The following is an 11688-nucleotide window of genomic DNA, read 5'->3' as shown; positions in this document are numbered from 1 at the left end:
ACCGCACGCTGCTGTAAGAGTTTGTAGGTTTCTCCACCTCGCTGTCTCTCTCATGAAACTTCTTTCCTTGCAGGATGAGTGGCAAACCACGCGGGCTTTTGACAGTTTGAAGCTGCCATGTTTTTCTCTTCTAATGTTTGCTTGATTTATTTTTGTTTGTTTGTTTGTTTGCATTCCCAGATGATGAGAGCGATTCTGATGTGGAGGAGGAGCAGACTACGGTGAGGACTGGAGATGGTTGAGGGCCACAGCTGAGAACAGAAGGGTTGCCAATCCCTCCTGCCTGAGCTTCTTAACAGATCCCTTTTTCCTATTTGGGGTGTCCCTCCCCAATAACCGTGGAAGCCAATAAATCATAGATGGATATCGCTGGAAGGAATCTCAGAGATCATCTAGTCCAAACCCCAAGCTCTGCGCAGGATGCGCTACAGCACCTCTGCTGTGTGGAATTAAACACACTTTGGTTTTCCTCCCCCACTGCAGAAACGTCGACGACCAACTTTGGGGGTGCAGCTGGATGACAAACGGAAAGAGATGTTGAAGAGGCACCCTCTGTCTGTCACCATCAACCTGAAGTGTAAAGGTAGGAAAATCAAAGGAATTTGTGGAGGTTTTATTGCCACTTTGTGATTCCAATCTGGGAGTTGAGTTGATTTGGGTTGGGTTGGGTTGAGTCGAGAAGTTGAGCTGAGTTAAATTGGGTTGAGTTGAGTTACATTGGGTTGGGTAGGTCGGGTTGGGTTAGGTTGGGTTAACTTGAGAAGTTGAGTTAAATTGAGAAGTTGAGTTGTTGAGTTGTGCTGGTTTAGATTGAGAAGTGTTGGGTTGAGTTGAGTTAAGTTGGGTTGAGTTGAGAAGTTGACTTGTTGGGTTGGGTTAGGTTGAGTTAAGTTGGGTTGGGTTGAGTTGAATTGAATTGAATAGTTGGGTTGAGTTGAGTTGCATTGAGTGACTGGATTTCTAGACAACTCAAGGACTTCGCAAAATTGGAATAACAATACATACCAAACCACTCCAGTAATAAAAGCAGCATTCATCATCAAGGCCCAACAGAGTATGGCTAACAATGTCAAGTTGGCAGCTGCAATGGACTTTGGGAATTTAGATTGTTCCATCATGGCTACCATCTTCATTTGTTTTGACCATTCCCACAGGGAGAAAGCATGTACTTACTCCCACTCCATTTCTTTGACCATTTCCTCGGCTTTCATACTCTAATCCCGACAGTACAGTGATGACCACATATTGCAGTAGTGGAGATCGGCGGTCTCCAAACTTGGCAACTGTAAGACTTGTGGACTTCAATTCCCAGAATTCCTCAGCCAACTCAAAGGGCTGACATTTTCCTCCCTGGAGTGTCTTCCTTTAGCAATGAGAATGTGCGCTGGGACTGCACTCTGGAGAACTGAAACACACACATTCACACACCCTTTTTGTCCTTGGAAGTATGACCCTGGCTGTGTCCTTGCAGATGGCAGTGTGCTGCTCTTGACCTTTTACTATTTGATGAACCTCAACGTCCTAACCGTCAAGACCAAGATGACAGCAGCTACGGAGATGACCGTGCCCATCAGCGCTGGGTGAGTCGTCGTTTGGGATCGGCTGAGGAACTCAAATCGGCTGGAATACCAGAAGCGAGGAGATAGCAGGATAGCCGTTAAACGCCCAAAGTTTCCTCACCATTATTAGTGCCCCTAACACAGGGCTCTCCAACCTTGGCAACTTTTTAAGATTTGTGGACTTCAGTGCCCCAGAATTCCCCAGCCAGTAACAGATGTCTCACTTAAGCAACATGAAATTTGGGTTTAGCCGCGGCGGTAAGTCGTGACTATCTGCACTGAGAAGCCCAGAAGGTAACCAGGACATTGGGGGGGCAAAGTTGGAGCTATTAAAGGGGCTCCTACTTATTATCTGACTGTGTTGCCTTTGTGCCACACCCCGGGTTATCATGAGTGCTGTTGGGTGTTCTGATTTGGGCTGTGAAACCCTGCTGGTGTCTCAGGGATGTTTCCAGTTCGAAGAGACCGCAAAAAGCGCACGGTGGAGCAGGATTTGGACTGAAGGGCAGCTACAGAAAGTCCTGATACTTACTTATCCCTTTTCTTCCTCTTCCTGGATATTTTTTCCCCCCCCTAGGGATCTGCTGTGCCCCGATTCTCTTCTGAGCTGCCTGTATCCTGGGGATCACGGAAAGAGGACCCCAAACCCCGCCAACCAGTTCCAGTTTGACAAAGTGGGGTAAGCCAGGAGGGAGGGAGGGAGCTGCCATCACGTCTTGATTTTACCGCCGTTTGTTTAGCGACTGCATTAACAAGAGTTTCGTTAACAGAGGGATACAATCAAGATCAAGGGAGGTACTAATACCACTCTATAAAGCCTTAGTAAGTACACCTAGAGTACTGCATCCAGTTTTGGGGTAGAAGTCTTTATAAAAAGTTCAGTATCTATATAAATATTTATAATATTTACGTACAAGCCATGCCCAGCCAGTCACTTGACCACCCCAAATTAGGCCACGCCCACAGAACTGGTTAGTGGTCCCTGGAGTTATAATTTGAAACTTTGGCGGTCCCTGAGGTCCAAAAGGTTTGCAACCCCTGGACTAGATGACCTATAAGGTCCCTTCCAAACTCTGATTATCTGTTATCTGACTGTTCCCAGTTCACGATGGCACTGGGAAAAAAAAAAAAGTGACGTAGGACCATGTTTTGTTTTTTTTAAAGAGCGACAACCATGGCCACAGTCGCACAGTCAAAGTTCAGAGGCTTGGCTCATACTTAGGATGGTTGCAAATGTCCCGGGGTTCGTGCAAAACCCCTTTTGAGATGTTCTGGCAAGCCAAGTCAACAGGGCAGCCCGATTCACGTAAGAACCGAAGCGATACGCTTTAACCACTGTGGCAGGAGAGGTCATAAAATGGAACAAATTTAGCCTTCTGTTTGTTGACTGTCCTCATCCCTGCTTCTCTTTCCAGCATCCTGACCCTGAACGACTACGTGCCTGAACTGGGCCACCCATATGTGTGGGTGCAAAAATTGGGAGGCTTACACTTCCCCAAGGACCAACCCCAGGTCGGTGAGCGCAGAAGCCCCCCCCCAAAGCTCATTTCCAAACTTCGGTGGCCTCCTTTTTAATCCCCCCCCCCGCACGCATGTATGGGCGCAATGTGTGCGTGTGTGTGCATGCCAAAGTGATGGGTGTGAAATTTGTGCAGAGGGGTTTGCTGAAATCTCCTTCCAAGTCAACTTGGATTCGTGGTGACTTCAGGGAGATGGCCTCTCCCCCAAATATTAACCGGGTCTGATCCTGATCAGCCAAGAGATGTCTAGAATAGGATAGGATAGGATAGGATAAGAAAAGAAAAAATAAAATAAAATAGGATAGGATAGGATAGGATAGGATAGGATAGAATAGAATAGAATAGAATAGAATAGAATAGAATAGAAATATGGAATGGAATGGAATGGAATGGAATGGAATGGAATAGAATAGAATAGAATAGAATAGAATAGAATAGAATAGAATAGAATAGAATAGAAATATGGAATGGAATAGAATAGAATAGAATAGAATAGAATAGAATAGAATAGAATAGAATAGAATAGAACAGAGAATAGAATAGAAAATAGAAAAGAAAATAGAATAGAAAATAGAATAGAATAGAAAATAGAATAGAATAGAAATTAGGAATGGAATGGAATGGATAGAAAATGGAATAGAAATTAGGAATGGAATAGAAATTAGGAATGGAATGGAATAGAATAGAATTCTGTATTGGTCAAGTGTGATTGGACACACAGGGAATTTATCTTGGTGCAAAGGCTCTCAGTATGCATAAAAGAAAAGACACATTTGTCAAGAATCAAGAATCATAACGTACAACACTTAATAATAGTCATAGGGTACAATAAACAATCAAATCATACTAGGAAACAATAAAAACATAAGGATACAAGCAACAGAGTTACAGTCATACAGTCACAAGTGGGAGGGGGTGATGAGAAGGAGTGATGAGAAGATTAATCGTAGTGCAGACTTTGTCAATAGTTGGACAGTGTTGAGGGAATTTGTTTAGCAGAGGGATGGCATTCAGGAGAAAATTCTTCTTGTGTCTAGTTGTTCTGATGTGCAGTGCTCTGTAGCGTCTTTCTGAGGGTAGGAGTTGAAACAGTTTGTGTCCGGGATGTGAGAGATAGTCCCCGACTTACAATACTTCGTTTAGTGACCGTTCAAAAGTTGCCACAGCCCTGAGAAAGGTGACTTATGACCGTTTTTTTTACACTTACGACCACTGTAGCCTCCCCGTGGTGGCGTGATTCAAATTCAGACGCTTGGGAAGTGGTTCATCTTTAGGTTGGTTGCGGGTTCCCAGGGTCACACGATAAAATTTTTCTTCTGACAATCAAAGCCGATGGGGAAGCCAGGTTCACTTAACGACCAAGCTCTTCACTTCCCAACTGCAGTAATTCACTTAACAGTGGGGGGGGGGCAGGAAAGTTGTAAAAAGGGAGACAAAACAAGGCTTATGATCTTAACTTCAGCTTTCCTTCGCTTTGCTGACCCGCTCGCAGTCACTGAACAAGAGGACCGTCGCTAAACCGCCTGTAAGGTTATTTTGTCTTGTTGACAGAATCCTGTGGTTGCCGATAACTCGCTGAGTGCTAGCCACATGGAGAGGACCATGAAACTGCTCAAAACGAGGTTGGAGTCGCGTCTGGCCCTTCACAAGCAATACGCTTCTCTTGGTGAGTTGTTGCAACCCTCCTGTCATGCCTCTACTGGAATCTGATTCGGAGGGGGAGGCTGAGCAGCTGACAGGAAGTGGGAGTGTGGCTCTGTTGGCTGTGGAAGAAATTGGGGAAGGGCACAGTCTGGCTGGCCAGAGCAGGGGCGAGGTAAAGCAAGGGAGAGGGAGTTCAGAGGAAGACCCAGGCCCACCCCCTTTTCATCCTAGGGCACGCAGGGAGGAACGGAGAAGGGAGCAACATGAGTTGCATGGCTTACGGGGGGAGGAAAGGGCCCTGATTCCCTTCATTAGCTGCAGCTGGGAACACAGTGTTTTAAAAGGGAAGTTGCACATAGCAATTTGTTGGGAGCAAATCGTGAATGATCTAGTATCGTCGAGGCTTATCTATGTTCCTGGCGTCTTCCCAACAGTGTGTGTTTTGCTGGCCTTTCAAGTCTGCAATTCTTCTTCCTGCCCTGTCAAGTTAATTAGTGCCACGTGGTTTGTGTGGACTTTTAGTTACAGTTTGCATGTACTTTGTTTTCGAACTGAATTTCCTCCCCTTAAAAGACTGTCCCTGAGAGAGGGCCGTCCAACCATGGCAACTTTTTAAATAACCTGTGGACTTCAACTGCCAGAATTCCCCAACCAGCTACCATGACTGGCTGACTGGCTTGAAGTCCACAAGTCTTAAAAATTGCCGCGATTGGATGCTCCAGATACAGGACGTTTGTATAGCCCTTTGTCCAGGATGCAATAAGGGCTCCTACCTTGGGTAAGGGGTTGGATTAGAAGACCTCTAAGGTACCCTCCAGCCCAATAAGAGGAATCATTCAAATAAAGCAGGGCTCTCCAAACTTGGCAACTTTAAAACAGGTGGACTTCAACTCCCAGAGTTCCTGGTAAGGCTGGCTGAGGAATTCTGGGAGTTGAAGTCCAGAAGTCTTAAAAGTTGCCGAGTTTGGAGACCTCTGATCTATATGAAAATGAAATTCTTTCTCTTGTTTTATAGTTCTCTGTCCCTTAACTGGGTCCACCTCAGTTCAATACCCCAATTATCTGGCAGTTCTTCTTAACTTTCCCCCAGTTGCTGAAAAATGTGAGCCATGGGCTAATCTGACATGAGTTGCCTCGCCAGAACTTTCTCCTGCATTGTGTGGGACAGGTGTCTTCCAACCTTGGCAACATTAAGATTTGTGGACTTCCAACTCCCAGTCAACTTCCTCAGTCAGCCATGTTTGGCCGTGGAATTCTGGAAGTTGAAGTCCATAACTCTTAGGAGTGACCAAGGTCGGGAGATCCTTGTCCTACCCGATGCAGGATGACAGGCCGTGGAATTCTGGGAGTTGAAGTCCATAACTCTTAGGAGTGACCAAGGTCGGGAGATCCTTGTCCTACCCAATGCAGGATGACAGGCCGTGGAATTCTGGGAGTTGAAGTCCATAACTCTTAGGAGTGACCAAGGTCGGGAGATCCTTGTCCTACCCAATGCAGGATGACAGGCCGTGGAATTCTGGGAGTTGAAGTCCACAAGTCTTAAAGCTTGGGAGACTCTTGGTGTAGAAGAAGAACAGGATGGTCCTCGGAGACCAAAGAAGAAAGCTTCTATTTGGTCTTGTGCAAGAAGTGCCTTCAAGGGAGGAGATCCCTCATCTGTTTTCTTGCCGCCTCCAGAGCATGGCATTCTGCCCGTCTCCCCTGAATCTCAGCACCTCTTCCCCGTCAAAATCGTGTCCCACCTGGTGAAGTGGGTGTCCATCACTTACGAAGATTACTTGGTAAGTAGCCTCCCGTCGAAGGAGCCTTTCCTCGAGGTGGAAAAATAGACAAGTACAGCTTGTTTTCGGGGGAAACACGGTAGCACCCTCACGTTCGTGAGTCTGTAAGCATTTCTGCCTCTCCTCCCTCCAGGAGCTGCCTCACACCAAAGATGTGGTGGAGTCTGGTTTGGCTGAAGATACCCATCTCTATTACTTGGCTCTGATCGAAAGAGGCACCGGTGAGCTTGGGTCTCTCTCTCCTGTGGGTTCCTCTCCCCACCGCCACCACTGAGAGGTTGGGAAGGTGCCCAGTGGTTGTTATGGGGGCAAGATATGTGGTGATCCTCTGGGGACCCTGATCTTAAGCCAGATTCACTTAACAGCCAGGTTACTAGCCTTATCACCTGCAGCGATTCACTGAACAACGGAGACGAGAGACGTCGTGAAAATGGGGGCAAAAACTCCATGAATTCTCACCGAACAACATAAGTTTTGGGCTCCGCTGTGGTTGGAAGTTGAGGTCCACCAGTACTTCATTTAGAAACCCAACGGCCCATTTGCCAGCTCTCTTTTAAGAGGGGGACGAGCTGAGATCCTGAGCGTATTTTATAGAAATCGCTGGACGGTTGGGAGAGAACGACCTGCCTTAGCAACCTCAAACCACCACCCCCTCCCAGATTGGCAAGCCCCCAAATTTCGTTCTCGACCACTTCAGTGACGGGACCATCGGGGTCTCCTTTGAGCTTTGGGATAGGACAGAGATCTTCAAACTTGGCAACTTTAAGACTTGTGGACTTCCAACTCCAGAAGGCTGGAGTATTCTGGGAGTTGAAGTCCACAAGTCTTCAAGTTTGTCAAGTTTGGGGACCCCTGGAGTAGGAGATGTTTTTTTTTGTTTCTGCTGGAAAGTGTGGTTGTGTGTCAAAAAGGTGTCCGTGCTAAACTGCTTCCTTTGTCAGGATTCTGGCAGTTACCCCGCAATTAAATCATGAGTCTCAAGCCAAACTTCCAAAACTGCCAAAGGATTTATGAGGAGTAAACATGTCGGCACTACCTGGGTGCAGCCGACTCTGAGATACGTTCATTGTCGCCGTAGAGCCTGGTTTATCGTAGACCCCCCCCTCCCCGGATGTATCATGATTCATATTCTCCAATGGGACACATCCATAGCCCAGAGTCATCAATCATGTTCTCCAATTAGAATTTTGCGGGGCAGAAACTTCAGTCACCTAGTTACTATCTTTGGAAAACCATGTGTGGAGTGCGCTTTCTGTTTCCAAGCTGACGCACTGCTCCCCTCTCCCTTTCCGTCGGCAACTCGAAAAAGACCATAGAAATATTTTGTGAGTTGACATTCTTGCTCCCATCTCGGCCGCAGCCAAACTCCAGGCCGCCGTGGTGTTGAACCCCGGATATTCCTCCATCCCGCCCGTCTTCAGCCTGTGCTTGAACTGGAAAGGGGAGAAAACCAACATGAACGACGACAACATCCGGGTAGGTCCGAGACGCGGGAATTGGGGCTGAGGGATTCTGGGAGTTGAAGTCCACCCCAAAGTTCCTTAGGTTGAGAAACACAGGTCTGGAAGGTCAGAGGTTTGTTTTTTTCCCAGCCTCTCCTCTGCCCCCCACCCCTTTGCGTTTCAGGCCATGGAGAGTGAGGTCAACGTATGTTACAAGGAACTCAGCGGCCCCAAGCCAGGCTACCAGCTCCTCACCAACCAGTTGCAACGCCTCTGCGTTGTCCTGGATGTGTACCTGGAGACCGAGACGCACGACAACAGCGTCGAGGGGCCCAAGGAATTTCCCCAGGAGAAGATGTGCCTGCGCTTGGCCAGGTAAGGTGGCTCGAAGCCGTGGAGATCCGGCAGAAGGGAACGGGGCGACTCGCCCTGGCTATCTTCGCTTGCAGGATGGTTCAACTCAAGATAACGGAGAAGAATTACGGGGTAACTCAAGAGAGAGGGACAAGTGGAATTGCAGCTCACCCCAGCCTCCTGTTCTGACCCAAGCGTTGTTCAACACCAAACGGAGGAAACCGCAAAACCTTTTAATTATTCTTAGGAATTCCGTTCTTTCTTGGTTAAAAGGCTGTTTCAAACGAATTATCTCTGATAAGAACGAGCCTTGCCAAGGTGGTGCAAGGTTCTGCTGCCAAAGAACACTAGATAAAGTTGCCAAGAAATATTTCAAACCCAGAGTCTCCAAACACAAACTAAGATAGTCTGAACGTCCACCAGGCTTGAGTGCAAAAACGTCTTTGCTTCCTGCAAAGAACTCCGGTTTCTCAGCTGGCTTTTATTTCTTAAGGGAGTGGCCGTTAATTTGCAGCCTCACTCCCGAGTCGCCTGGGCTGCTGCAGCTGCTCTTTCCTTTGAGCAGCTCTGCGCGCACACGCACATTGGGCACAGGTTCCTCGGGGGCCTCTTCCTCACTGCTGCCAGCTTCCACCATCTCCGAAGGCAGCACTCCACTCCCTGATGGTCCTGGCCCCATCCCTGCATCACACGCAGGCCCCTCGTCTGAGTCCTCGCTCACTGAGACCTCAGCTGTCCACACTTGTGGCCAGCAAACCAGAACAACCTCGAGGACTTCTAACTTGGTAAAAAATAAGATAAAAAGGAATCCCTGCGGATTTGGCTTCGCTAGTCATTGCCGACTCTAGGGGGGGCTGCTGATCTTTATTTCAAGGCCATTCAGTCAGCGCTGTCTGATGACATTTCCACGGTCATGTGGTCAGCATGACATCCACAGAGCCTTGTTATTTTCACGCCAAAGTGGTCACCTATTGATCTACTCGCATTTTGCATGCTTTCAAACTGCTAGGTTGGGCAGGAGCTGGAGCGAGGAGGGGAGCTCAGCCCGTCATGCAGAGCTGGGTCTCGAACCCAGAATGCCGGCTTTCCAGAAAATAAGCCCAGCATCTTAACTGCCAAACTATGGTACTACCGTCCTGCTTCTAATTTGAGAAGGTTCAAACCTAAAGGAGAAGGCGAGAGCGGCTGGAGCAGAAGGGGCGACTCAAGAGTAAGGCTGAGAGGTGATTGCCCCTCCCATAAGGGATAAAAGTCAGACCTCAATGACGAACTCTTTGCAGGAAGCAAGTAGTTCGATAGTGTCTTGAGTCCTTCTGGAAGCTCCGTGAACTCTGGTTGGTTTTATCTTGTAATTAATTGGACTTCTGTTTTTTGGCGGCATTCTACAGCACGGAAAGGTGTGCCTCTTATCTGGGGGAACTGTTTATTACATAGTTCTGGCTGAGAATGAAAGTAACTCCCAGCATTGCCTTAAAATAGGTCCGCTTTCTCTTGAGTTACCCCTCGTTGAGTTGTCCTGCGGCGAAACTGGGCACGGCGAGACGAATCGAGAGGACTAGAAGCTTAGGGTTTAACAAGGAATGAGACTTCGAGGCTTCTGTCCAGGAACTTGTTCACGGCAGAGATGCCCAAACCTGACCTTCTTCGTTTTGTTGTTTTCATCATGCGTGAATGGTGGCTTGCATCGAACGCTTCTCCCAGGCTTAAAATATTTTTTTTCTGTTTCTCCTGGCTTGCTTGCAGCTCCGGTTAGTCTGTGGGTCTTCGATCGGTGTGTGTGTGGGGGGGAAATCACGGTTTTTATATATTTATTTGACTCGTAGGCTGCCCTGTCTTGTTTAGAAGCGGCTCCGGGCGGTTTACAAAGATGGAATTGGGTCCTTTTGCAAACTTTACTTCTTAAATCTGAGGTAGAGATTGGGGGGGCGGGGGGGAAACGGTCGTGCGCAAGGGCCGTACGGCGTGTTTATTCTCGGGGGTCCCGTGAGCCTCCTTTTTGAAAGCTCCCTGCTTTCCCCTAGGGGACCCAGCCGGTTGAAACCCTTCAAATACAACTACCCTCAAGGCTTCTTCAGCCATCGCTGAGCCCACCACCATCAGCAACAATGGTGGAGGTTCCACTAGACCACGCTTCCCAAGCGAAGGGGATTTTATTTTGGATGTGGAGCCGCTGCGTCTCCGACGGATTTCAGCTTTTGGAGCCGCGCCGGAGAAGACAGCCAAGCCGCTGCCGTCCTTCCTCCCATCTCTCGAACGAATTAAAATGGAGCAAAGGGCTCGTTGGAAGTCCTCGCCTATTAAATATTTTGAACCAATAACGGAGGGTACTCGGAGCTCAGGGTTGGACCGGGGGAGCGGTGGGGGTAGGGGGTGGCGGTGTCCTTGGTTGCTCTCTGAGCCTGGCGGTTTTCTTGAAGGCGTTTCCTCACCCAAGTAGGGTAACATCATCAGGGCTAAGGGGAGTGGGGGCGAGGAAGGAAGGATGGGAGGGAGGGAGAAGAAGGACTGAGGAGTCCTGGGTGCTCTTTGAACTTGGTTGTTTGCTTGAAGGCATTTCATCACCCAACTAGGTAATATTGTCAGTGCTAAAGGGAGTGGGGTGAGGAAGGGAAGGAAGGAAGGAAGGAAGGAAGGAAGGAAAGGAAGGAAGGAAGGAAAAGGAAGGAAGGGAAGGAAGGAAGGAAGGAAGGAAAGAAAGAAAGAAATCCAGTGATGGAGCACTCACAACTTCCTGAGACAACTTCTGTGCCCCTGATTAATTAATTGTCCTCCCTTCCTCCTAATTAATTGTTCGGAAGTTTCTCCTTAATTCCAAGTTGCTTCTCTCCTGGATTAATTCCCAACCATTATTTCTTGTCCTGCCCTCTGGTGCTTTGGAAAGGAACAAGGTTGGAAGGGACCTTGGAGGTCTTCTAGTCCAACCCTCTTGCTCAGACAGGAAGCTCTACACCATTTCAGACCAATGACTGTCCGGTTCTCTTCTTGAAAACCTCCAGGGATGAAGCGCCTGCAACTTCTGGTGTCGAGCTGTTCCACTGGTTAATTGTCCTCCCTGTTAGGAAGTTGCTCCTTAATTCCAGGTTGCTTCTCTCCTTGATCAGTTGCCATCCGTTGTTTCTTGACTCGCCCCCCCTGGTGCTTTGGAAAAAAAACCCTCTTTATTTGGGGGGCTTCCTTTTCTGTTAAGTCAGCTGGATGCCTGACAACTGACTCACATTTATGACCGCCGCTGTGTCCCAGAGAAATCACGTGATCATCTTTTGTGATCTTCTGACAAGCTGAGTCGGGGGGGAGGAGGGGGAAGCCCGATTCACTTTAGAACCATGTTGCTAATTTAACAATTGCGGCGATTCGCTTCACCAACACCAGGTTCCTCACCTGGCAACCT

The 11688-nt window shown here is 48.1% G+C and overlaps 1 protein-coding gene across 2 annotated transcripts in view; it reads left to right on the top strand.

Annotated features, from left to right (window-relative positions):
• The window catches only part of THOC5 (THO complex subunit 5), a 19732-nt gene extending 9114 nt beyond the window's left edge, over window positions 1-10618 (top strand). For both annotated transcript variants that reach the window (XM_026722187.2, XM_087913132.1), the window contains exons 10-20: window positions 181-221; window positions 484-583; window positions 1472-1580; window positions 2137-2238; window positions 2975-3071; window positions 4631-4745; window positions 6401-6504; window positions 6638-6725; window positions 7865-7980; window positions 8131-8321; window positions 10322-10618. In XM_026722187.2, the coding sequence (XP_026577972.1) occupies window positions 181-221; window positions 484-583; window positions 1472-1580; window positions 2137-2238; window positions 2975-3071; window positions 4631-4745; window positions 6401-6504; window positions 6638-6725; window positions 7865-7980; window positions 8131-8321; window positions 10322-10385 (1127 nt within the window). In that variant the 3' untranslated portion in view covers window positions 10386-10618. The remainder of the gene's footprint in view (window positions 1-180; window positions 222-483; window positions 584-1471; window positions 1581-2136; window positions 2239-2974; window positions 3072-4630; window positions 4746-6400; window positions 6505-6637; window positions 6726-7864; window positions 7981-8130; window positions 8322-10321) is intronic.
• The last annotated feature ends 1070 nt before the right edge of the window (window positions 10619-11688 follow it).

This window comes from Pseudonaja textilis, chromosome 15, assembly GCF_049901715.1.
Source record: "Pseudonaja textilis isolate UNSWEBS1 chromosome 15, rPseTex1.2, whole genome shotgun sequence".
NCBI classification, from domain to species: Eukaryota; Metazoa; Chordata; class Lepidosauria; order Squamata; family Elapidae; genus Pseudonaja; species Pseudonaja textilis.
Note: the sequence above shows the minus strand (reverse complement) of the source record. Positions and strands in the feature narration are given on the sequence as shown.